This window comes from Ptychodera flava, chromosome 15, assembly GCF_041260155.1.
Source record: "Ptychodera flava strain L36383 chromosome 15, AS_Pfla_20210202, whole genome shotgun sequence".
Lineage (NCBI taxonomy): Eukaryota > Metazoa > Hemichordata > Enteropneusta > Ptychoderidae > Ptychodera > Ptychodera flava.
In genome coordinates, this window is record NC_091942.1 from 15,468,311 (window position 1) to 15,495,000 (window position 26,690).

Genomic DNA, 26,690 nt, shown 5'->3' on the forward strand with positions numbered 1-26,690 from the left:
TTTTCAGAGAATGACCCCTTCAGTTGGTAATAACTTGCTTCCCAAAACTGTGACATTTGTAGTACCTGAAGAATGTGACTTTTATGGTTATTTAATGATTTCTTTGAAATTTATACTACAATATTTCAACGTACTTTTAATAAATATAATTAATCAATTATCGTGAGACTTCACATTATTGCTTTTATACAGAACTGAAAAAGTTATAAGAAAACTAACGTCGTTCGTACAAATCGAACAGCATTGTGGGTAATTTATTGTACTGTGCCTTCCACACACTGTCTCATCGTCTGTTTTGATATCCAGGAGCATCCATTGTGACATATGTTGAGGGGTATGAGGAGGGAGTGGGACAGGGGGAGGAGGAGCAGTTGGTTGACTGCAGCTGTTATCTCTTCTTCCATGTGAATTTCTTCCTAGCTCCTTTCTGTCCGGGTTTTTTCCGTTCAGCTTTCCGTGGGTCTAGTGTCAGTAAACCAGCTACAATCAAAGAAGAGGAAAATAGACTATCAGGATACGGTTGAAGGGGCAAATATTCCTCAAAATACCACATTTACTCCATAGCTTTTAGTAATTATGTATCTTCAGCTTGACCTGGTATAGCAATATAGAACCTGACTGTTGTCTTTAATTTATTACTTTCTCATGCGTGACTCGCCATAATGTCACAGTCCATTGTAAAAAATAAGAATGTCCGAAATTTATGTACAAATTTTGGATATTGCTCTTACATTGTGGATAAATTGGTACTTTTCACCATTGATGTTGATGTTATGGTTGAAACTATTGAAATTATATGTAAAAGGAACAGACCATAGAACAGACACTTTATAGACATGGCGGGTAAAAACCTGACAAACTTCGTCACAATTTTTATGCCAGCAACAGCAAATGTTGCTTGAAAGATGCTACATTTAGTTACACACCAGTAATCATGATCAACGCTGTAGAATGCAGGTTTTGTAATGATCCATACGTACCAGGTTCACGCTGCATTTAATTCTTTCATGTGAAGCTTTTGGGCTTTCTTTTAAAAATAATTCCACCTCTAAATTGAAAGGATGGATTTAAAAGCAATATACTCTCGTCGTTTATGATTATTGATAGGTAGAAAACGGGATGGACATGATTGACTACACCCTGCATAGCTACAGAAAAATCTAGATTAAATATCACTTGCCTTGTCTCATGTGTTCTATCGTCTCTTCTGACACAAAACTTCTGAGTGCATTTGACGTTGCCAGTCTGATAGCACCAGACTGTCCAGATGAACCCCCGCCCTCTACAGTACAATCCATGTCAAACTCACCCAATTTATTGAGAAATTGAAATGGAAAAAGAATCTGTTCCCTGATGAGAGAGAAAAATAAGAAATCTATCATGTTGTAACTACAAAATATAGTAGAGAAAGCCATGGTAAGGTTATTCTACATAAATCATTTTGTTGTTTCACTCATTATTATCAATATACAGACTCATTCAAAAGACTTGAAAAAATGAAAGCATACATTACTGAAGCACGAGACTGCTCTGGAAAACATTTTTTGTTATGATACCTGTTTATCTACATGACTAGAATTTGCTTTTCATAATTTAACATGAGATTTGTACTTGTTTGAAATTTGTATTATTTAACCCTTTCACCACCATGGTTTGGCCCAAACCAATTGTTATCAATGGTGATTGTGGACCTGTTTACAGGGAATTGGGGTGAACAGGTTAAAGTTGAAGGATCGGAAGAAAAAAGTGTTTATTCATTTTAGCAATCATCTTTGCCATGGACACCGTTGATAGTACTTTACATTGTCTCCAAATAGATGCAGTGTTGTCCTTATATTTAAAAGTAGCCGGGTAATTTAAGAAAGTAGACGGGTGGACTGCGAGGAAGCGAAGCGACCGAGCGGCGAGTGAGCGTAGCGAACGAGGGGGGGGAGCGCGAGAGGGGGTGTCCCCCCTCTCGCAAGGCAAAAAATGAAATTTTGGAGTGGAAATGGTGTTCTCTGGTGGCATCTGAGGTGACATTTAGCTGAGACTGAAACAGTACTTTTGTTGTGTGTCTTAGACGTGGCTCACATACAACAAAACAAACAAACATGATTTTGTTTTGTTTGTATTATTTATGACACACTTATGGTTTTATTTTCAGTGAAGATGTAACATTTAATCTTAAATCACCCGCTGTCTGCTCATTTCATTGCTCATTTCCCATTCTTCATTACCACATAGTAGTTTCCGCTAACCATCAAACTCATTCTATTCTACACATTCGTTTTTCTTAAGAAAAACATCGGTAAGATAATTCACTGTAACATTGTTCGCATTTACGAAAAAAAATGCGTATATAGAAAACTCATAACAATGAAAAAATGCGTAGAGAGTCTATCCATTGCGTAATAATATTACGCATTGGCTTGAGTCTCTACGCATTTTTTCATTGTTATGAGTTTTCTATACGCAAACGGTTGCGAAAGCACTCTCCGCGACTGAGCTTAGGCGACATCAAGACGAGATGAGAGCCCGCTTAACATTAAATTTGTTGCAACATTTCTGTCAGTCACTCATTTTATGTGGAAAGTTTCGGATTCTCTGAGTGTAGTCTGAAAAATCGGCATCGTCGAGTCAGAGGCACGTTACCATGTCAGTTGCTAATTTTCAGGCTAGCGATAGTTTCTGAAACTTATGACACAAAGTGCGTGATTGACAGAAATGTTGCAATAAATTAAATGCAAACCGCACACGATCCTCCCGTTTCGCTGTCCCCAAATTTGATCAAAGCAGATATGCAGCAAGGCGTCGGAAGGAAACAACTCTATTTTCTTTCAAATTTGCTCCACGAGTCCGTGAAAAAAAATGATTCAGAGGGTCCATCGAAAGACACTATCGGGCAACCCAACATGGAGAACATGGAGAAGCGTAGTGAAATTGAACCCATGCCGGAATCCACGACGTGTTGTCCTGTTGTCTTAAGCAACAGGGGATCAGCGCCACGGTGAAGCCGTGAGCCGTGACGATGATGCGCCGGTCGGCAACAGTCGGCAACACACATGCCTGTCACCGTGGATTCTAGTACATAAAAATAATGAACGAAAAAAAATACCTATTTAAATAAACAGTTGCTTCTAAAAAAATCAGTTCTAGCTCATTTTTTTAAATCTAGAAAATGCGTCGGTATTGCTCTTAGAATAACTTGATTTGTTGAGAAGATCATACTCGTAGTGACCGTGACGTTGGCAGCCAGCGCGGCGGCGGAAAACTCTCAGTCTCATGAACTTCGAATCGTCGATCTAAATCACATCTTTTCGGCGCTTTTTTCTCACAAATTCAGCGAAATTGAAGTTTTTCATACATAAACTAAATATATTTTTGAAATCAAGTATACCTTTCGAACAGGCTTTCTTCGGCCTAAGATGACCTTCATACTAATCAAACCAATTGCACTGCTCGTAACAAAGACAGCATCATAGGCGCGTCCATCAGCCAATCACACTATTTAACAAATAAAAGATCGGGCTCAAAAAGCCACAAACGGGTATTTAGAAACGGTTTTATGTTTGTGCAGTTCCATGCGGGGAAAGGGGTTTGGTAATCATACGCATGTGCCGTCTAACAGCTGGCAGTGCAATCCCGAAATTAGAGGTCTATAAAACAATCTAATGACATTAAAAGTAGACGGGAAAAAATGCAGAACAGCCGGGTTATTTACCCGGCACCTGGCGTCTAAGGACAACACTGAGATGCAAAGAAATCAAGAAAGAAGCAGATTTACACATCCTTACCGATCTTGCATCAGGCAGAAGAAGTCCAGAAAGTCTTTCCCATTCACAGTGATTTCTCCAGAGCCTTTGTCTTTGATCACTACACTGGCAACGGCGGTTTTCCTCTTTCCAGTGCCTTCACTGTACGCCCTACCATCATCATCGTATTGTAGCTTTGAGAAAGAAAATGAAGAAAGAGTGACAACCATTCTGCAGTCACCATAAATCGTAAAGAGATAGTCTTCACATAACACTCCTTTGCTTCCGAGTAATAGATTTAATTTTTTTAGTTGTTTTGTCTAAATGAAAGAGACTTATCATATGATGGAACGGGTGAAATGATCTGGGGGAAGAGCAACTGCTGAAGATTACTGCAGTAATCCCTTTGACATCTAATATTTTTTGTTTGAGGGATAATGCGCCTCTTGGACAGATATTCCGACTCTAAAATTTTTACAATACTCATTTGGACAACCACTTGTGTAGGCACTCTATTCACTTACTGGTGTGATGGCTTCTTTGCTGGACACTGACATGATAGGTTTGCGGAATTTCATGACGTAATCCTCTACATGTTTGGCGTAGGGCTGTTGAACTATCCTGTCCAATAATCTGATAAATCGGGCATACTGATGATGAAAAGGAAAAAATTCAACGGAAAAAAGTCAGTTTAAAACATCAGATATTCACCCGAACAGAATTTAAACGTGAAAGTTATTTCTAAAGTCATGATGATTTGAGCTACATTATGAAATCTAGCGCATTCATTAAAATCTACGCAGCAAATTTTTGAAAGGCAACACACATAAGTGTTCTTCTTTATGATGAAGTTTTCCCTGCAAACTTTTTGTTTACATTACTTTCATGAATCTAGTAGACACTGCTTCTGATTTCTACACCTATTTTCTCTAAATACAGATAAGAATCATTTTAAGATGATTGATATCAACAAAATCCCGCCCCTGTTGAGAACTTTACTATACAATACTTCAAATAGCCTGGGCAATGATGTGCTACACACAAAATCATTTCAGGTCACCAGCTGGCCTTAACCCTTTCACCACCATGGTTTTACCCAAACCCATTGTTATCAATGGTGATCTTGAACCTGTTTACAGGGAACGGGGGTGAACGGGGGTGAACGGGTTAAACCTTGTTATCTACACATATTCAATGCTATACACATATTAAATGCTCTACTGTTGACAGTCTGACAGTCGTTTTCTTGCCCCAGACTATTGAGGGCGCCACTGTGATACACGCATGCAGAAATAATCTATGCGCCAGGCAGATTTGTAATGATGTCACAGTTTTGTGTATTTAGTTTTTTTATATCAATATTCTTTTTCATTGATACATTTTTACATTTTTTAAAATACCTTTTTGCCTGAAATGTTTGGCAAGACTTATGGAAGTTACACCTGCAAGATGGATTAACACTGTACTTTGTAATCATCAATGTTACCATGGAAACCATTGGAATCGCATGTCGAAGGATCTGACCACAAACTCCAGTAACGAACACAGGCACAGAATAGTGAAAGTTTGTCTGAATTTCTCTCAGCAGCAGCAAACGTCATGTACACATTATTATTACATTCAGTGACAAAGTTACGATCATGACAAGTAGTATACTCACATCATGCTCTGATATATTTTCCAGAACCAAGTTTTCCAAGTCAAGTTTTGTTATCCATGTACTCCTCTTCAGCAGTCTGTGTAACAGAGAAGAGATGGCAATTCTTTAAATGAGACTTTCAGAAAATACAAATAAAATTTGTGCAATTTACGTGGTCAAGGTTGCAGCCATGTGAATGTACCCTTGGTATTTGTGTTGTGTGTCTTATTGGAGACTGCTACTTTTGATGATGTTTAGAAGTTTTTGAATGACACAGATAGATCAATTAAAAAGGTACCCTGTTTCAATGACGCGATATTTTGTAGCATACTCACATTGGATCCATTTCTACTTTGTAAATTCCCTGTGCCAGTCTTTTGTCTTCAAGTTCTTGAACCTCTAGAAGTTTGGCAAAGGTGTCCTTGTCAAACAAAAAAAATGTGGCCGTGGTTTAGTAATAACTCTTCATAACAATATTTTTCCCCTTGAACTTTGAAAGAAAAGAATGAAAAGGTATGTGTTTTGGACAAACACGATGTTAGACTTTAGTAGCACCAGTGTGTACCAATTTTTCCATTCTGTACGTATTTATCAATTTGGGTGTGACATGCACGGCAGAACACAGTGAGGGCGCTGTCCAGTCGTCCATCATAACTCTGTAGCCCACATCATGAACTCTGCTACTCTGATACACAGTACAATGAATTACCCACAATCCTGTTTGATTTGTACCAACGAAGTTACTTTTCTTATAACTTTTTCAGCTCTGCATAAAAGCAATAATGTGCAGTCTCAAGGTAATTGATTAGTTATATTTATTAAAAGTACGTTGAAATATTGTTGTATAAATTGCAAAGAAACTGTTAAATAACAATGAAATTCACATTCTGCAGGTACTACAAATGTCACAGTTTTGGGAAGCAAGTTATGACCAACTGAAGGGGTCGTTCTCTGAAAAAAGTTAACATTTAAATTTCTTTTGTCTTTTCCATTTGGAAAAAATCAATATCCTTTTGTTTCATAAAACAGGTGCAACTAGTCCCCCTACTTTCCATCACTTTATTCTGTATGGCTGAGGACGCAATCAGTGGAAAGTTGACAAAAATGCTGTCCCCTCCCTCAATCAAGCGCAATTTTCTTCGTCCTTTAAAATGGGAATTGAGAAGAAAGGTGTCCTTAAAAGTACGTTTTCAAAATGTTTAAAACTAGTCCATGAATTTGTCTACACATGGGAGACATGGTAGACTTCACAGAGGGATCTACGTTGGTACAAATCATGATGTATTATGGGAAATCTGTAGTACTGTGTGATATACACTGAAAATCATTCATGTCTACGTGATGGAATGGCCACAGGCAATATTTTAAAGCTTCAACCTGTGAATGAACACACCTTGTTGTGTATAGCCCGTTTTAACAGACATCAATGGTCTTTGTGAAATGAATAAAAAGTTTCCTTTATCATGCATGCACACACACACACACACACACACACACACCACACATGCTCACACTGAAAAACAAAGGCCCCTGCCATTGACGTAGGCACCCAAGGGTACCAGTGAAGTTCTAATGGTTCCATGTAGTAAACTCTTTTCAACTGCACAGTCAAGTCCCTACAGTGTACTCACATGCATAAGGTTGTAGTAAGTTGGTTTTCCCGTGTAAAATAAAAAGTCATATGGTCTCCCATTCACATCCACCTGTGTTTCCTTCTGTGGAGGAAATATTTCTTCCGGAGGTTTCATGATCGGCCGAGCTTTCTTGTCAAACAGTCCAGACGGCAACAGATATCTAATTGCTCTCTGTAGGAGGTGAAAGTAGAAGATGCATTTATGTTTGAAGGACAGATATTTTGTACAAAGCAAGTGAAGCTCCTTGTGGGACCGGCAGTTGCTTGAAAACTTGAAAATATCAAGAGAGGAAAGCGACACTTAAAACCAACAAGATTTAGTTGAAACATTTATGGAAAAGTCGTACTTCGTGGACAAAAATTCCCATTACCTGTGAACATTAAAGGCGAGTTTATTTCCTTTAGTGAAAAAAAATTACCTGAGGATATAGTTCTCAAGTGATCCTGACTGATTTACTAAGGCGTATTTTAGTAAATATCACTTAAAGCCCCTGGAACTGTAACTCTTGAAATTTGTTGACCTGAGAAAGGCTTTCTATTTTCTCTAGTTTTCTTTAAATTCTACAAATTTAAAGGATATAGTCTTCTACTACTGAAAAATTGGACAAGTAAATTTAAATTTTAACCGTTTTTTTTATTTCCCACCATTTTGAAAAACTGGTAATATTACAAAGAAAACAAAGCATATGATGTCACAGTGGAAAACATTCAGCACTATGCATTATATTGGACTACTCTGTTGTTTCTGTGAAGATTCCAATGCATATATGCATGATGTATAGTGTTTTTGCTTCATTTGCATGAGGGCACCATTTTATATTTATTATTTATCTTGCTCAAAATTGCACATGCAGTCCCAATGGAAAGTTTATTATACTTGTAAAAACACCCCTCAATGAGTACATTCCCACAAATATGTTTTAGTTCAGAAGCAAAATCACAAAAACAATGCTAAAATATACAGCTAATGGGCCTTTAAATGGATTTATATTCTATAATTAAGCTTAGTACGTGCACTTCCTAAATGACAAAGTTGCACAGATCAAAGTTAAAGACAACAAGGTAATAATGACTGCACAGAATGTGGGTTCAAGATTTTACTTGAGGATCAGTATTTTGCTCATTACCACACACAGAACACAGACTTACATCGATATCGTCCTGAGTGAAATTTTCCGGATCCTCTCCCATCATGTTGGCCAGGTGTCTCTTCCCTCTCTCGAACTCTTCTCGTTCCTTGTTAATCAGCGTCTCTGCAATAATGAAGCATATATAGATCAACAAATCGTTCATTTGACGATAAGGTTGGTCACGGAGCGCTTGGTTGGTGAAGTGGGTACATATGAGCAAATCAAATGGTATTTTACGTTCAGGTTTTGATTAAATGGGGAAAGTGAATGGATAAATGGAACACCTCAAGGTTAAGGTGGTACGCACCTCAGGGACAGACATTCCGACTCAAATTTCTACAATTCATTTCTGGTCTGCCACTTGTGGGGGCTCATTTTAAAGCTCTTTGAAGAAAGAAAAACTTTCACCTTCACAGTTTTTTCGAAAATCAAAAATTTTATTTTTACTCCATAGAGTTAACACAGGGATGGCAGCCATTTTGAATTTTAAAAATACCACAATTATACGGTGTCGCTCAAATTTGATCAGAATTGGTATATACCAGTATGGGTACCAAAGATCAACAATAAATATTGTTTCTATCTGTTCAGTGCAGGAAAATTCTACGTTGATGTTATGACAATGATTTCTGCACAGTACAACCAGAAAAACAACAAGAAATATTTAAACCAGAAAAAAAAGAATGACAAAAGTAAATAAGGTCTGAAACTTTAGGTACTGGAGGTCAACTTTAGCAACATGCATAGCAGAAACAGTTAGTCCCTCTTAGTAGGACCATAGACAGTCTTCCCCCTCTACTGTCTATGGTTTGAGCAGGTCTGTTAATATGTAACAGTTCATAAACAATGACAGGAAATGACTCAAGCCTGTTTAAGACACTGGCCATCACTCCTGCATATTTGCAGGATTTCCCTTTTTCTTACCTCATTTGCACAGTTTTGACACTGACATGTTCATTTGAACAAATTCACATCTCAACCCCTACATCTACCTGTACACCAAATACTGAGATGGTAGCTTTGGCGGTATAGGAGCCTTTGTGTGTGACGGACATACATCCGCACATACATACCAACAAATATACAGACATACAGATGCCACCGACTCATCATATAAGCTCTTTTTGGTATTTATATACAAAACCAAATATGAGCTAAAAATTGCAAAATGTTGAGAAATTTGCGCGGTGAACCCTGATATTTATTGGTGACTCGGTAAGAGAATGGTTGAAAATTTCGTTGAGGAAAGTTTGAGCAAAAGTTTAAGTCTTTCACTTTTCAAGTGCATACTACCTTAAAGTCTGAACATTATGTAGAATGTCCATGTTGAACTTAATTATGGATTTTTGCCAAATGGGATGTGACTGTTCATGATTCTAGTATGTTCAGCTGTAAATCCCACATGAGAACCTGTTCCCATTCTGAACATCTACAGGTAAGTCTCATGGTCTGCAAATTTTGTCACTGGAAACAGGCAAATTGTAACGCTTTATAATTGTGATGTACATTACTTGCTACACTCATAACATAAACCTGGTCTAGTATGCTACACTCACAGAGAAACAGGAGCATAACATAGATTGTAAACAGGGAGACGTCTAGCCTAATATAAACCATGCTGCAATGAAAGAGAATGCACAAAGGTGCTGAGTCTACAACTCATAATCTTTTTTTTGATCTTGCAATCTGAAAATCACTCACCGTATGCCAACCTCTTTGCTGCATATGCCATCTCTGCCCGGCCTTGCTTCTTGGCTCTCTCATCTTTTGTTGTCTCTTTGCTAGCTGACGTTGCTGTAGAGTAGGTCTGGCAAAGATGTGAGGCAAAGAAAAAGGAAATAACTTATTAGCCATAACAAATTGTAAACTTCATCTCGGTTTTTAAATTACCATGTTGATGATCAGTCTGCCACTTTGATACCATGAGTGATAGACATTTCCAAGAACAAAATTACTCGTTTTTTTTTTATTGAGCAAGAAATCCCATGAAAAGACTTCATTTCTCTCTGCCTAGAGGGAAACAACAGCTAATGGGAGAGTGACTGTAGCTCTATAAAAACCTCTTTACACAGTATATTGAAAATTTTGCATTGCAACATGAAGAGAGTTTCAGGTATGTTTTCAGGTATAATGATGTGCCTTGATAATCAAATGAATCAAAATACTCTAAGATATCAATTTGTTTACTACCTCTTGGTATTACTTGCTCCATCTTTCAGTAAAATAATGGTAAGAGTTCCTTTAGGTGCCCACACATGATGGGGAGGGTCACTCCTAGCAAAAACCATCAAATCCGCCGTGAAGGGCTTTGGGGTTTGGGTATAGATTGTTACAGTTCTAGTTCTGTACCTCGCAACTTTCAGCGGCGATTTTGTGTGGTCTCGCCACAACACAAAATCGCCGGGGAAAGTTGTGGGTTGCAGAGCTGCAGCAAGGCAGAGTCCACCCACTGGGGACTGTGGGACAGTCCACCCACTGGGGACCGTGGGCATGTGTACAGAGTTAGTATATATATCCCACCCAAAAGAAGGTCATGCGAGGTTCTTAAGGAAGTCTTTCTGATTAATTCGACCACGGAGGTATAAAGAGGTCAAGAAACGACAGAGCAATGAGGTGGGAAAGGTCCTTCCCACCTCCCTGAACAGAGGATGGAGGAAATCGTGCACAGTACAACCTTGTTCAGGATAAAACTATACGTAAAAGCGATCATTATTCAATGTGACACGCATTATGTGAAATATCCATTCGGCATATAGCCCAAAAAGCCCATGAACGTCTTACCATTCTACTCTGATTACGGAGAATAACGAAATTCCCGAGTTTGCGACCATTTCTCATCGAAATTGTGCACAAGCATGCACTCACTCTGGATGCGGCCATTTTGGCGTGCGCCACCACTTATGTATATGGAGTTTATTTCGTTTTCGTCACACTGCAATTTAGGTGTGATGACGTTCATTACTTGATTCTTCCTTCTTTTACACACATGTGGAATGATAATGGTTTTTAATTAACACAGGTGTTATAAACCGCTGCCGGTGAGTAAACTGTTTAAAAACAGCGACAGATTTGGTTCAATGGTACGCATACATCCATACATCCTATGTTTCACTCTGTAGAGGGCGCTGTAAACTGCACTCATTTTGTAACAACTCGCTCACTGTTCAGCTGGTGCCCCATCCTAGCCCTGCGTACGATGCTGTGTGTTCCGCTACAGCTAATAGCCCCGCTATCGTGGTGAGCGGGGCTATTAGCTGTAGCGGAACACACAGCATCGTACGCAGCGGGTGCCCCAAACCCACACTATTGTTTAAATTAAAGCCGCTCTACCGAAGCAAGACGTGCGTAGCGTTAGAAGTGTACCAGATCAATAAACAACAATAGAGATGGACATTGATGGATGAGTACCAGCATTTGTTTTCGCGAAATTCACCATTGCTCTATCTCTGTCATGATAGTGATATCCCGGGGGAATGATATGTCACACCGTCGGGCACAATGATTCTAGGAATAATTAGTACAGAGCATCACAAAAACACTGATAAAAATTCTATTTTTACAGATATGTCCTTACACCCAACTCAAGCTGAAATCATTCAAAACATGGGCCAAAGAGCGATATGCAAATCACCACGAACAACTGAACACTAAACATTTTGGTAATTCTCTGCGCAAGGTATCAATTCTCTTCGTCCATCACCGGACCAAGTCTAGACTTCTACATGTTTGATATTCCTTCCCAAATCCTTTAAGCTCGACGTCGTGACCTGAAGATTTATATATGTAAAAAAAAATGTCGTATAGACAATCATTATGCGACTGCGTGCAAACGGAGAATACAGCGTCTGTTTCAGCTAACATCTTGGAGTTCTGTATTGAACTGAACCGCGGTATGGAACTTACTTCCCGTGTGACTTCAACGCGATATGTTCAGCGTCTGTCGCAAGGAACGGCTGGCTGTTTCGGAAGAAATCCGTTTGATTTATACCTATTATACTCATATTTGAATTAAATCTATGGTCATGACTAAATAAATCAACGAATTCAAAGGCAAATCTACAAAATGAGGATATACTTTTGTTCGCCTTCCAAGAAGCGATGTTTGTTTTGCGGAGTTGCCCATTTTTCCACTTTCCAGACGTGCGAATCTTTGAACCTAAACACAAGGCTGACAAGACAACGGTGTTTGTTGAATTTTTGACAACCAAAAGATATAGTTTTATTTTTCTGTATTTTTTTTCGAAAATCTGCATCAATCAGTAATAGCATATCTCCATGGAACAATTAAAGTATACCTTTACACCGACACAGATACCCGGGCACCGTGACAGATAATTGGGGGGGGGGGGGGAATTCATGAGCGACGACGGACTGTAAAATGAACTCCGCATATACACAACCTGTGCGCACAATTTCTTGTCAGTCAGTTTATTTTTGTCCTACGTCATGTTGACAACCCGCTTCGCAGAATAATAGTTCCGCGAAACAGCCTTCTTTGATATCATGAAAATGTCGTTCAGAATATTAGTCCACAGTCCCTCCATCAAAGTGGAGGGACCGTGATTAGTCGCAGGAAGTACATGTAAGATGAAGAAGTCGGACAGTTTTCACGGTTCACACAAAAATGCGCCCATTTTTTGCAGATTAAAATATCTCAATAACTTCTTCGCTATAACTTCAGTATATATGATTTATCTATATTTTGAAATAAAAAAAAACATTTACCCTCTGCTTGTATCCGTAAATATAGACAACTTGTTATTTTTTTCATTCAGCTGAATATATTGAATAGCGCCACTTTATCTAGGTCATTCAATTTTCAGACAGTTTGGTTCTTTATGAAAAATCAGAAGATTTTGTCACGGTATTTTACTTGTATGATTACACAAATTTCCTGCGATAAACTGTGGACAAAACTTTAGAACTTCAACTTAAAGACGAAAGACTTGATGACATGCAACATCACATTTTGCTGGTTTTGATAAAATGATCGCGGTAACATCGTAGTATCACACAATCATTCGCCAATCTATAATTTTCGTTTCAGTGTGTTGTGCAAGTCAAGAAAACGCTTACACCATGATCTTCCGTTCTACCGTCTGTGGTTTGTCAACCACGTACAATTCCTTCAGCGCAGGACTGTGGGCCTACATAATTGAGGAGACATTTCGACTGAACGTCGTTTGCTTTTTAAACGCCATCATTGTACACATTCTGAGTTTGTACAACTTTACAAGCGTCTTTCAAGGTCGGCGATCTCTATTCTCAGCCAATTATAATCAATGCCTTTTTTTGTCAAGGGGAAAACTTCGAAGGGTTTCCCATCCCTGGGAGAAACAATCGTCTTTTGACAAGCACTGACAAGTTGCATAACAGAATTGCAGTAAACATTCCAGACCCATTGCATTGTCAGCACATTGTTTGCGCGGGTCTCAGATCGCGATCGACGAGATGTGCGAATGTTTGGCCGGGTGCCAACACAGACCCGGAATGAGGTATATGCAAATTTAAGTCACATGACAGGGCAGGTCTTGCACAATAAATAGCAAGACAGCAGAGCACTTATAAATTGTTGGGTATTTCGCAAGTTTATCAAATTTGGCTGCGCCATTGGTGCTCGTTCTATAGTAGCGGGCACGGAAAAAGGTGAGTTTTTAAACGTTTTTGCTGTAGCGCTGCTCTTTAATTTTTAGACCACGGGAATAACAATGATTTGACACAGATCTACAGAACAAAGGCGCTCAAAATTGCGCTTCGATATTTTGAAAACTTAAAATCTGTCGGTCCAATCGTCCAACTACGTATACTTGCAGTCATTATTTGTTGCCCGCCTAAAATGTTCCTTTCATGCAATTACGACGACATTTATGGAGTTAATTTGAAGAGTTGAATGTTCTAACCATGGTATAATACTTTGGCTAGGTGCTCGTGAAGGCTTTAACAATGTCTCTAACACGGAAAAATAAATTTATCAGAAATCAGAGAGAGAGAGAGAGAGAGAGAGAGAGAGAGAGAGAGAGAGAGAGAGAGAGAGAGAGAGACAACCTGTATTGAAGACAGAAAAACACCGTTTTATATAAATTAAGTCTACACAAGAATAGTCAGTCCCATTTTCTGTATGGTAATATATTATATAGTATTTAATATGGATGTATTTTAGTAACTTCAAAATGTACAACACCAATTTAAGTTTCTCTACTACCACCGTGAAACGCTGAAATTGCTTCCGTGTCGACAGACACTTAAATGTACTTTGTAAGTATGCAAAAGATGAAAATGCTCCATAACTGAAAGCCGTAAAAAATATCATAGAATAACACCGTAAAGGATGACACCCGTTTATCAACTGACCCTACTTTTCTTTCTCTCACCAGATAATTTTTGTTGCTAGGCAGACATTCTATGAGCGATGATGAATTTATTGGAGCAGATGCCGGTGCCTCCGATACTTTTCCAGTTCGCTGTTCCGCCTTACGAAAAGGTGGCTATGTAATGCTGAATGACAGACCATGCAAGATTGTCGAATTGTCAACGGCTAGGCCAGGAAAACACGGCCATGCAAAGGTCAGATATATACAATCCTATTGGGTTTTCTTTGTCGATAATATCTATCATTTGCATTATTTATTTTCTCTTTAAACGTTGTTTTTCATAGATTCTTATTATAGTTCGAAGTTATCGATAACGGGGGAGGTCGAGGTATGTAAAGGTCACGGACTGTTTGTGGTGATGACATCTTGACACACGCTTGTCAGGATTGAGCTTCTTAAAAAATCTAACACGAGCGCAAAACGAAGCTGATGATATATAGTATATAGTCATTGAGTTGTTCCGCTGAGGCTTTTGAAAATTCCGTAGCCAGTAAGAAATCTACGCCAGGTCCCGGAAAATGACGAAATTGTCGTCTAGAGTTCACATGAACACGATGAACGCTGAACATTTTTCGGCGATTGGACCATTTTTCTCATTTAACCTGTACATTGACTTCGATAAAACATAGACTTGATATAAACCAACTGATTCAAGTGTAAAGCAAACTTAGATTTCTATGATAAACTTATTTATGTTTATCGGAAAATTGAAGATATATGCCTGCAGGGTCAAGGGTCACTGTGATCTGTGTGAGTCTGCCAAAAGTTACTCGGTCTTGGAATGGGGGTCATGTGACGAACACAGTGAAGTTATTTGTCTCATATTTGACCGCGTTTCGTGTTTTTTTTTGTTTTTTGGGTTTTTTTTATCTATGGGTCATGTTTGGTTTTTGACCCTTATGTCGAATAAATATGCGTACAACTGTCTGTGGTCAATTGGAATCACTAACCCTGTACTGCGTGGGGAAAAAAACAAAACTTCGTGTGCCTGGTTATTATTTGAGAATGTTAGTGGGTACTGTGACGATCAAATTTGCGCTGTGGACAAATACAGTAAATCTCTAGCGTTCTAAAATAGCTTCAATACAGGGCCAAAGCAATTCGCCAAACCATCGAATGAAAATAATAATATAGTAGCAAAGACATTCTTTCGAATAGTTACCAATGGCACCAATTATGAAATGTTTCAAAACCGGGGGGCGACGGCACGTATCGAAACTCTCAAACAAACTGTACTTGAAATATTTTATAATGCATGTGCACCGTTATCATGGACCCGTGATTTGCTTGTCGTTGCTTACATTTGAAACAATTCAAACAGTGTATTTAATGCATTAGTAACATTGATCTGACATGCAAGATAAATTTGCATATTTCCAATACAATGCGATGTTTTCTTAACTAATAACCTAATATCATAGTTTTTCATGGTTTAGGCCTAAGTCTTATTTTATTCACCAAGGAAAATATTACATTCGTGTCTTAAGGTGAAATATTTCTTTTATAACCCTGTGCAGGTTCGTATAGTCGGTCGGGATTTGTTTACTCAACGGAGATATGAAGGCATAAGCCCATCGACTCACAACATCAACGTGCCTTATGTGCGCAAGCAGGACTTCCAGGTAATTCAACAAATTTATTATCGTGTGAGGGCGTGTCGTAAGTGCTTGTGTTGAGGTACGAGTATGTTCTTGCACCGAGGAAAAGTAACTTAGTCGCTGTAGATATGTAGACACGGTAAAATCGCTTTGATTTGTAGAATATTGTTGGGTATACACGTATCAAGGCGTTTGGTTAAACTAAATGTTAAAACTCTATCCCTTCAATAATTTATCTCCAATTTTACTGTTAGGTGTTGGGCGTTGGCGATCGATTCCTGTCGCTGCTTGATGATCGTGGGCAGATCCACGACGGGGTCGAGGTTCCCGAAGGCGAGATTGGAGAACGTGTCCGTGAAAAGTTCAACAACGAGGACGATTTCATGGTATGAACAAATAACTGTACTCACTTCATATCGAATCCTTTGGTAGTGCATTTGGCATCTATTTCGAACATTCTAACACTCTTCTGATATCGCTCCAAATCAGGGTAAAATCAAAATTTGGACTTTTCGACTACAAGTGTACATTTTTGAAATCTTTATGTTTCTATGAGAGGCGATGTAATATAGTTTGATACAAATTTTGCAGACAATACTCCATGTTGCAATACACTCAGTGAATTCACAAGGTGTAAAACTTTCATTTTATATCAAAATAAGCTATCGCTCAATATATCACAGTTACTAAAATAAACCGCGTATAGGCCTACATGTTTACTTAGATTCCGCAACGATGATCCAGTTCAAAATTCGAAATGTTCCAGCGATGTAAACATCGAGGTTGAGTTGGTTGTTTTAGTGTTGCCAAAGGAGAAAAAGGTGTGGCGATTTACGAAAAGGTCCGACTTAGTGCATCGACCACAAATAAAGCTTGCTTAGAGCCACGGTCCCTCCACCCACTGGACCGTGAACCATTTTATTTCCTGTGATTTACTGCGATATTTCTCTATTCTGAATGGATACCTGAATTCATCATATCTTTTCACATCCTATCCTATCTTTTCCACCAGGTGACCGTGTTGACAGTGAAGGACGAAGGGATCGTCAGTGGTGTGAAAGAAACCGCTTCGGGAAATTAGCCAGCTTCGCGAGTGGATTGACCTGTTGTAATGGATATCATATGATGTTATGTGATATTTTTTCCTAAATTCTGCATCTTTCTTCCTTTTCTAGTAACTATCGAGTTTTCCGAAAGTAACAACAACGACATGTAAAAGTACAACAAAAATGCCAGACAAGGGTGTGTGCGACATTTATACCGCCAAAGTGTGTGAATTTTGTTGAATACAATCTTACAAAATGTAGAATCAGGCTTCACGTGTTTCTGCGATTCCAAAATTCAAGCAGGCACCGTCTGATCACGTGCGTTTGATGATTTCGTTCGCACTTTAGTCTGCAATCGTAGTCACTCCTCAAGAGCGACGACCGCACTCTAACGAAATACGTACTACCCTGTGCAGGTATTTGGAAAAACTCTTACCTCCATGGCATATACTGTACAATGATAAGAGCGAAATTGTTGGGATGTTGAAATACTCAAAGTAGTACCTAAGTTTCTCAATTTTGAGGTCTGTGTTATTGTGTATTCTATTGTTCGTTTTTATGACACCTTTTTTCATATTATAAACATACTTTTGTACGAAAATTCACAATCGAGTACCTCATCGGAAGACGCGAATGCAGTCGCAAGATGACGTCTTAAAGAATATATGATAACACCTTTTCTTCGTGACGTCACCATTTATTGACCTTCATTCAAGTATTAGCAAATGGAAAACCCATTTGTTTTCGAAACACCTCTTGTCAGAGATTGAATGCGAACAAATGACTTTCACAATAACATGCCTTATATCCACATTTACTGTATCTGTTCTGTACATTAAACTCCTGTACAAATAAACTTTTTTCCTGCAAAAAAAGCGAGCAAGGTGCGTACTGTATGTGTAGCGTATATGTCTTAGAGACTGTTTCGGAGACGCAATTCTAATGACAACCTTGCCGGGGTTAATAGACATGCGCAGTCGGAGAATGTGGAACTTGACTGACGTCGATGTGTATTTGATGGATGTGGATATTCTTTTCGAGGCGTAACCATATAAGCTCAACCTTTATGCGCAAACAGCAAGCAAAACTTACAAAACATGTATAATACTTTTGACGTGATACATCGATTACTGTGTTGTATGTGGTGTAAAATATGACTCATGCTTTGGCAATTCTTGATGAGCAGTCTTTCCAATCATTCTAATCATTATAAGCCTCAGTCCCTTCGTTGTGTCTTGCCCCTTACAAATGTTTTGTTTCTAGCAACATCGATCTATAATTTATCAGCTGAAATTGACCGATAAGACAAAATCTGTAAAGGAAAACAACCAACACCAACACAGTTAGTAACTACTCAACAATGACTAATGCGAGAACCAGAGATTAGGGACTATCTAGGGGTCTGATATTCGTACTCTTATATTTTTCCACAATGCTTTCCTAGTTTACCACTCATTTTAGGGGACTCCATTTAAAGCTCTAGGAGTAAGTCAAATTTTTACAGTAATATTTTTGAAATCGAAAATTTGATTTTCCCCGTTAAAAGTTAACACAGGGGTTGCGGCCATCTTGAAGTTCAGAAGTTGGTAAATATGAGAGGTAATTTTATCAAGTACCAAATTCGCAAGGCGACCCCTATTTTTTATTGTTGGATTTGAAAGAAAATGGTTTAAAGTTTCCTTAAGAAAGTTTGAAAAAGTATGAGTCTTACAGTTTCAAGTTTTGATGTAATCTTAAACACCGAATAAGAAAATGATAACAGTCTGCATCCGAAAGCATAGACTTTTAGGCTGGAACATTTTGTTGAAATGGTGAGTTTGTCTGATTATTATCAAGTGAGAGTACTCTTATGAAGGAATACTTGTTTGATTATATCACAGACAAGGAGAACTAGTCTGTGTTTATATCGTAAATGACGTTCTGGAAATATTGGCCTGCTTTTGTTAGCCTTTGGACAATACGACAACACTATATGAATGCTTCCCACCCTTAATGTTTAGACATTTTACTTTAGACGATTATTTTGCTCACTGTTGTCCTAGCTAACAAATTGACGTATTAGTTGTCCAGGGGTGTCCAATTTTCCTTTTCATCACATCAAACTCGGGTGATGTCTTGTCTGCACCACAGGGCATGGTTTCATTTATGGCCGACAATGAAGGTCCATTTTGAAACCATGGAGGTACGAAACGATGTTGAAACCAAGCGAACGTTTACTATCATGCGGGCTCAGGTTTTGTTCTCGGATGCAGCGTGAAGTACCAGGAGATTTCTGTATTGTCCATAATGAAGCCCATTACCGTGAAGGGCTATTGCAATGCAGGGTGTTGTAAATTTAATTACACAAGCACTAGTGAAAAAGCGTAAGAAATAGGCCCATTCTTTTGGTTGTAAGAGGCTTGTTCATGGCAACGTATTAAATCGACCGCACTGCAGTCCTTGGGCTCTGTATTGGTGAAAATCCAAGGAGAGTATCTATATATGGAGGTCGCTCGGGCGCTTCGTTTAGTCTTTGCTGAACCATGAATGTAAAAAGAGACTTCTTTTTTACATCCATGGCTGAACTATACACAGTAGAGAAACGAATGTCAATGGCTGAACGGCGTCACATAGTGGAGAGAATCACTCGGTCTATTTCGATCAATGTCTCATGAACACATGATAACGGTACGTAGCCATAGAATCCAAGAACTATATAATGAAATGCATGTTTCTTAATTTAACGTAAAAACAGGAGATGTGTCTTGATTGTGGACTAACTGCTGATATAAAAGCGCATACGTGTGCGTCGCGGTTGGCTATGAACGCCATAATGTAGTTAGATGTTTGAGACAAAAGATTGACAAATTACTGGTACTTGTTTAGTGTACTTTCATTATCTATCAGTGCCTCTTGTTTCTACAGAAATAAATTAAAAGATAAAAATATAGTCTTGGCGAAAAAGTTTGGGGTATAGAGGCATTCTGTCATTTCTTCTTTAAAAAATGTATTAGGTTTTAAAAATCAATCATATATATATATATAATATATATATATATATATATATATATATATATATATATATAAACGTTCATTATAGTATAAATGACATGATATATATATATATATATATATATATATATATATATATATATATATATATATATATATATATATATATATATATATATATATATATATATGCATGTAGATGTGCTACTCACCACAGACTCTCAACAACCTCAAGAGATATGTTGTTTAGCATTTAATGAAGATCAACACGTAGCCTTACGTTGATGGTTTTTTTTTGTGTGTATTCTCCTTCTGTAGACGTCTTCAACCTGATGAAGACTTTTAGGACGAAACGTTGTGTCAAAATTACAAACAGAATAAACAGAAAATATACAACCAGATCAGTAGACGTGTACAAATTTATTCATTCGCTATATACATGTACATGTATATGTATTAAATAACAAGAAACAAGGAAAGTCCTACACGATATCAATAACAATTGTATGATTAAATTGGAAATCCTCACCGAGGATATCATTTGCAGCTCTGCAAATAAGACACATGCACACAACAACTATGAAAAAGAAAACATTACTGTAACAAACATGTTTTGCACATCATGGAAATTATTCATAAAAACTTCTCCTGGAGCATGAATTCCTCGATAGTATAGTGGTAAGTATCTCCGCCTGTCACGCGGAAGACCGGGGTTCAATTCCCCGTCGGGGAGGCTTTGATTTTGCTCATTTGTACAAACATTTAGTTCAACCATATGCATAAAAAAATTTTATAGACAATACGACATCTTCAGGTTACAATAAACGATGCACGTAAATTCAGGTTTTCAATGATTTGAATGAAATCGTAACGACTGTTTGCCGCGAATAATTTGCATTTAATGAAAGAACGAAATTTTGACGTACAAAATATGTCTGTTCTTGCTCAGTGGCTTGAAAAGAACCCTTCTTTCCTTTGTTTCCTATGAGACAACACAATCAAAACTAGAAAGATACAATGGCATTCATATCACTGAAGAAAATTCGATTTCCTCAAACCTTGATCATTGCATTCTCTAACTTTTTTTATAATGTTCACACAAGATGACTGAGTTTTGAACATTATACAACAACGGGATATTAATTATTTAAATCCATTAAAAAATTAACCGTCCTCGATAGTATAGTGGTAAGTATCTCCGCCTGTCACGCGGAAGACCGGGGTTCAATTCCCCGTCGGGGAGGCCTATTTTTTGTTGTAAGGCATCAACTTTTACGAGAACCGAAATTTCTGCATTATTGTGTTCAGTGTAACTGTACATTCCCGTTAATGAACTGCCAAACATGTTTAATAATGGCTTTATTTTCGCTTGTTTTTCCTCTTTAAAGAACTCAGATTCGATCGTTGATATGCTGACTGACAGAATGGTATTTTAAGTTAAAGGTAGGTGTTTGCGGATGTATTTTTAATCGATGTAAAATTCCCATGTAAGTTTTTTCATGATGTCAAAACTTAAAGTATTTCAGCATTTGCATAACTGAATTCCTTCTTCTGACGCCTGGAAAGAATTATCAAATTTAAGTACCTTATTTGACTCGGAAGAGACAAGTTTGTTTAAGCTCGCAGAATGCAACGTATCTTGCAACGTGACATCTGTAATGTCTGAGAATGGGCGTAGGTACGCAAAAAGTAGTACAAGCTGGTCACACGAGGATGAAACATTTAGCTATTCTGTGCGACATAATGTCGTATAATGAACGCAAAATCAACGTTTCGAATTCTAACGGATCAGCCTTACGGTAAATGAATACTTCTGTTCTGGTGGCGCTGTTTGCCCTCGCTATGCTATGGAAGATCTAAGGAAACCTGATCACATCACCTCTACTTCATTAGTAACCGCTACAATACAGGATCCAATACAAAATACAAGGCATTAAATGACACTGCTCCTGTGTACTTATTAGATATACTTCACGGCTGGAGAAATGACCTCGCCAGCTGTGCTGCTGCTGGCTTCTTAACAAAAACCTAATAATACGGTATGGTTAAATGTCCAAATAGTTATTGAACTTAAGTCAATTGAAGTATATGTTTCTGTGGTAATAAAGGATGGATTCATAACATTTCAGGTTTTGTCCTAGATCCTGTGCACTAATAATGGTATCTGCAGAGAGCATCTCTATATGACCTCCTCTTTATATTCAACATTTTATGAGAAAAATATATTTATCAGATAATAATTTGTGTGCATAGAATGCATTTTATTCATATAGAGTATCAAAACTATGTTTCTGCAATATTGTGCTTATCAAGAGATTGCCAAAACTTGTGTCAAAGAGTACAGAGAAAATAAACAAGACAAAGAAAAAATTAATGTACAGATTAAATTTACATTTGGTTGAAAGATACAAGGAATCTCTATCGTTCAGGTATTTTTGGACAATGACAAAGTATTTTCTTGCAATAAAATATTGGTTTGATATCAATACAGTCCACTGTTTTGTATACTTTGTAGAATGAGTTTTGTTTACACATTCTCCCAAATAATCAGTGCCCCATAGAATGGAGAGTAGATATTTCTCATGGCTGATCAGGCAAGTATACCAATTTTTACAAGGAAATAGTGAAAAATTACTCATTCAGTAATGATAGTCAATATACTTGGTATACATACATCAAATTGTACCATGTTTTTATACAATTGTACCATTTTACAATCTATTGTGTTTTTCATTCTTTTCTACTATTTTTGTATCATTTCATAAAATTAAGTAGCCCATATACCTCTCCGTATTTTGAGCAACTCCCTTGTAGCTTTCAATTTTTTGAGTGACCCCCTCAAATTCGTCCGACCCTCGGACGTAAATAATGACAGTTCCCTTAACTCGCTACGTCATCCCCTAAGTAAGATTTTCAGGGGTAAAAACAGCAAGTCGTCCATGTATTTGTATAATATAAAGTCACAACACATCAAATGTCGGTTGAGGGGACGCTGCACCCAACTCAGCGTATTTTGCTCAAAATCACTTATTTTACAAATATTCATTCAAAAACATTGGTCGGGTTCATCTTCTAGCTTGTCAAGCAGTCGTAAGTTGTTGGTATAAAGAAGTGTAAATTTATGCAAATTATGCAAATCATCCGATTTCCTGGCTCCTGCTTTCTCCTAATTTAAAGTTTTCAAATAATTTAACTCCACTCTGGCTGGGTCAAATTTTGAAATTTTCACATTATATATTTTAAATGCTGTATAACAAAGGTCTTATATTTTGAATAACGGCCGGGCATTTCAAGTTTGCTAATCATGATTTTAATCATTTTTTTGAGTGTCAGTCTTTCAACCCTTGCCATTTTAGAATGAGGATAGATAATGAACATAAAATAGTCGTTTTTTTCTACATATACTCTTCTTTCAAGCGAAAAATTACATTTCAGAAAATAACGTCAAGTTGTTGACTTAAATTAATTTTTATCATTAATTCCAAATTTGAGGTTTTTGCCCCAAATATACACCCCCTTCATCCTTCGAGTAAACTATTGCTACCATACTAAACTTTAGATTGTCTTCTTTTTGAAAATATATGGTATGAGGGGGTTTCCTTGTCATCTTCGGTGAGAAATATTCCTTCAAAAAAACTATGTTGCCAACATGCAGCTCCACCTTGAATGAACAAATCAATGTATATCTTATAAAATTGCGTTTATTAAAACGTCTATTCACTTCAAAGTGCATGGAGTTTGTCAGCCCCCTCTCAAAACCAATTAATTTACTTGAATAAACTTTGGAAGGAAAATATATGTAAACAACGTTCACAAGAACGAACGATAGAATCTGCACGGAATTAACGTACTGAGGTTAAGAGATCACAGATAAGTATACAGACACGAAGAAAGATATACAGAAAGTATCCAAATAAATAAAGAATAATACTTGTATAAAAAGTGGATGTTAAAATAAAAATAGGCCTATTGGGCAACTCTTAATTGGCTCTCTTCACTTCAGTTTTTTGAAGTGTTGTAGTTTGAAGCACAGACCCTAGAAAATGAACCCTGGCCACGAGGCAAAGCATTTTAAAATTAATTACAATGAAATAGAGCTCCCTAAATGGGTGATTGTCCTGTAGTGTCTTAGATCCGCTAGTCTCGTGAAATTCAAACGTATCTTTTTTTCTGATACATCTACACTCCAAATGTTTTGAGATTCTGTTCGTAGCTTTAATAGGGATGGTCCCATTCAGACTCGAATGGTTGGATAATTACAATATTTATTTTTACTTTTGGCTATATCTTCGTCCATGAAACCGATTGTTCGATTTCTGTAACAAATACTGGGGATGCAGTTCCTTAAGGTGGAAATTAGGGAATGCCAAAATCAGCAATTTATGGTTGCAGGGATTTTTTGTTGATTTTAGGCAAACCTTCAAAATTGCCTGTCCAATTCCCTTTACAACTTTTTATAAAGCAGTTATTATTATAATTACTTCAGGATGGGCCTAGTTTTGTTCAAGCTGTCATAGATTGGTTGACAACTTATCTGCTGCACAGAGGAACATAGACAGAGTAGCAACGGGTATTGTTTAAGGCGTGAAGCGGTTACGTAACCCATCCATGTTCGCCTCGCCTCAGGTTGCTCTCGCCTCTCTTTTCCGAAGAGTGCCGACCATGCATCCTTCGGTAATTTTCGGATTTTCGCCAATTGTTAAGCGAAAGTATGTTCGGCAAAGTTTGTGTTGTTGTTGTCGTGTGGTGCTGAGCGGAATTGACGTGCTGGCGAAAACGGGAGTGTTTTGAGCGTCAGGAAAGTGAGTTTTACCGTTTTAAAAATTCCTCTCATATTTTTATGAATATATAATGAGTGTGTTTGACCCAAATTTGAAAGTCTTTTATCGATACTGTCTGGTTTTACTCAATGGTTTACGGTCAGTTATACCGTCTTTTACACGTGCGTCAAGGAAGGACATGTTTATGAAACTGCTGGCGTGTTATGTTTTGATTGGCGTGAAGCAGTGTTTCTGGCCTGAGAGCTCACTAAGTAACTATGGTTGCTACGCGACTGGCAGTGCGATGCCATCTCGTCGTATTTTTCGCATAATCTCGTGTAATTATCAACCACAAACAAAGCTTCCAAAAGTTTAACACCTTCGAAGCTCATTTTAATATGAAAAGCCAATAGTCTACCGAGACGACCTTGGAACAAAAGGCATGCTAGCGTTGCCACTCTGCCCATGGTACTCTGTGTCTGCTGCAAAGGATATGTGGCATGAACGAGTTAGTGGAAATATGCATGGATGTATATTTGTGATCTGTTTATTTGCAAATTGTTTACAAATGCATTACTGCCAAATAAGGAAACTGTACTTCAGCAAAAAGGTAAAGAAGGGGGACTGTGTCCCTTTAAAAATCATCTGTTTAACAATTTTCTGAAAACCTTTTATAAAACAGCAATTTCTTGGAGTGCCTAGTAAGCTTATCTGAAAACTAAATTTCAAACTTCAAGCAATCAGAACAGCCTTTTCTGCAAAATATAATTCTGAAAAACTTAGCAATCGTTAAATCATCACAAGTGATTTTGTCAGAACTTACATTGATATCGCTATATATGTGATCCATCCATGACAAAACAGTGGTGCAGTGCACCCGGGGCTGATGTAGCTGTGGGGGGTCGATAGCTTTGGTGTTTCACGACTTTTACCCCTCCACCACTCTGTGGTGGAAGGGGGAAAAGTCGTAAAATTCAAAATCAGCCCGTAAAAGGCTGGAATCCCGTCTGAAAACACCACAGCTATGGACCCACAGCTAGGGCTGGCACCGCCCCTGTATGGGTCACAAGGACTGGCTTGTCCGCCGTGTACCTATACAACAATCGAGGCTGTATAGTCTATCATCAAGGACACAAAGTGTCATATCCGTGCTGTAGCCCTGCGTCAGCTGCGTACCGTGCTGTGTGTTCCCGGCCGGCGCTATACGGCCTGTGATGGGAGGCCGTATAACGCCGGGAACACACAGCATGGGACGCAGGGCTTTCCGTGGTGGGGCTCTGTGTGGTTCATCTGGCCATGAAACTGATAAAATGAACAAACGGATCTACCATAGCCCCACGTACGATATGGTGGGAGGCCGTATAACGCCGTTAACACACAGCCCTGCCATGCAGAGCTAACGCCGGTATAAACACACAGCCACTCAGTCATAGCCTGGGCCGCCACTGAGTGTTCGGTTGACAATCGATAGCCTACCGACGGATGTAGCATATACAGGAGACTATAGTTTTGTAATTATAAAAAATATATTGATCGCAACAATATGCTACAGATGGGCACCCTCTATATGTTCTGTAGAATCACAATAAAATTGTCAGCCAATTCCTCGATAGTATAGTGGTAAGTATCTCCGCCTGTCACGCGGAAGACCGGGGTTCAATTCCCCGTCGGGGAGGCCTTTTTTTTACACGACATGTGAATCTTATTCTATTTTTGTACTCGCGGCAATTATTTATATTTCTTGCCTTATCAATTGTCCCCCCCCCCCTTTTTCATTCTTAGAAAATG

The 26,690-nt window shown here is 38.1% G+C and overlaps 2 protein-coding genes and 3 non-coding genes across 5 annotated transcripts; 4 read left to right on the forward strand and 1 right to left on the reverse strand.

The window, feature by feature from the left end:
* Window positions 1–252: 252 nt before the first annotated feature.
* LOC139151300 (small ribosomal subunit protein uS9m-like) lies at window positions 253–11,028 on the reverse strand. The gene is made up of 10 exons (XM_070723983.1): window positions 10,918–11,028; window positions 9,838–9,943; window positions 8,156–8,259; window positions 7,005–7,178; window positions 5,709–5,794; window positions 5,395–5,470; window positions 4,259–4,384; window positions 3,777–3,928; window positions 1,181–1,350; window positions 253–480 (listed from the first exon to the last, which is right to left on the reverse strand). Exons 1-10 carry the CDS (start codon window positions 11,014–11,016, stop codon window positions 389–391), a joined length of 1,185 nt encoding a protein of 394 aa, XP_070580084.1. The 5' UTR covers window positions 11,017–11,028; the 3' UTR covers window positions 253–388.
* Window positions 11,029–13,656: 2,628 nt separating this feature from the next.
* LOC139151304 (eukaryotic translation initiation factor 5A-1-like) lies at window positions 13,657–18,026 on the forward strand. The gene is made up of 5 exons (XM_070723987.1): window positions 13,657–13,782; window positions 14,511–14,700; window positions 16,025–16,129; window positions 16,360–16,491; window positions 17,118–18,026. The coding sequence occupies exons 2-5, from the start codon at window positions 14,539–14,541 to the stop codon at window positions 17,184–17,186; spliced, it is 468 nt and encodes a 155-aa protein (XP_070580088.1). The 5' UTR covers window positions 13,657–13,782; window positions 14,511–14,538; the 3' UTR covers window positions 17,187–18,026.
* A 2,777-nt stretch (window positions 18,027–20,803) lies between these two features.
* On the forward strand, window positions 20,804–20,875 carry Trnad-guc (transfer RNA aspartic acid (anticodon GUC)). The gene has a single exon. It is a non-coding gene; the product is annotated as a tRNA-Asp (tRNA).
* A 438-nt stretch (window positions 20,876–21,313) lies between these two features.
* Trnad-guc (transfer RNA aspartic acid (anticodon GUC)) lies at window positions 21,314–21,385 on the forward strand. The gene has a single exon. It is a non-coding gene; the product is annotated as a tRNA-Asp (tRNA).
* A 5,120-nt stretch (window positions 21,386–26,505) lies between these two features.
* Window positions 26,506–26,577, forward strand: Trnad-guc (transfer RNA aspartic acid (anticodon GUC)). Its single transcript has one exon. It is a non-coding gene; the product is annotated as a tRNA-Asp (tRNA).
* Window positions 26,578–26,690: the final 113 nt, after the last annotated feature.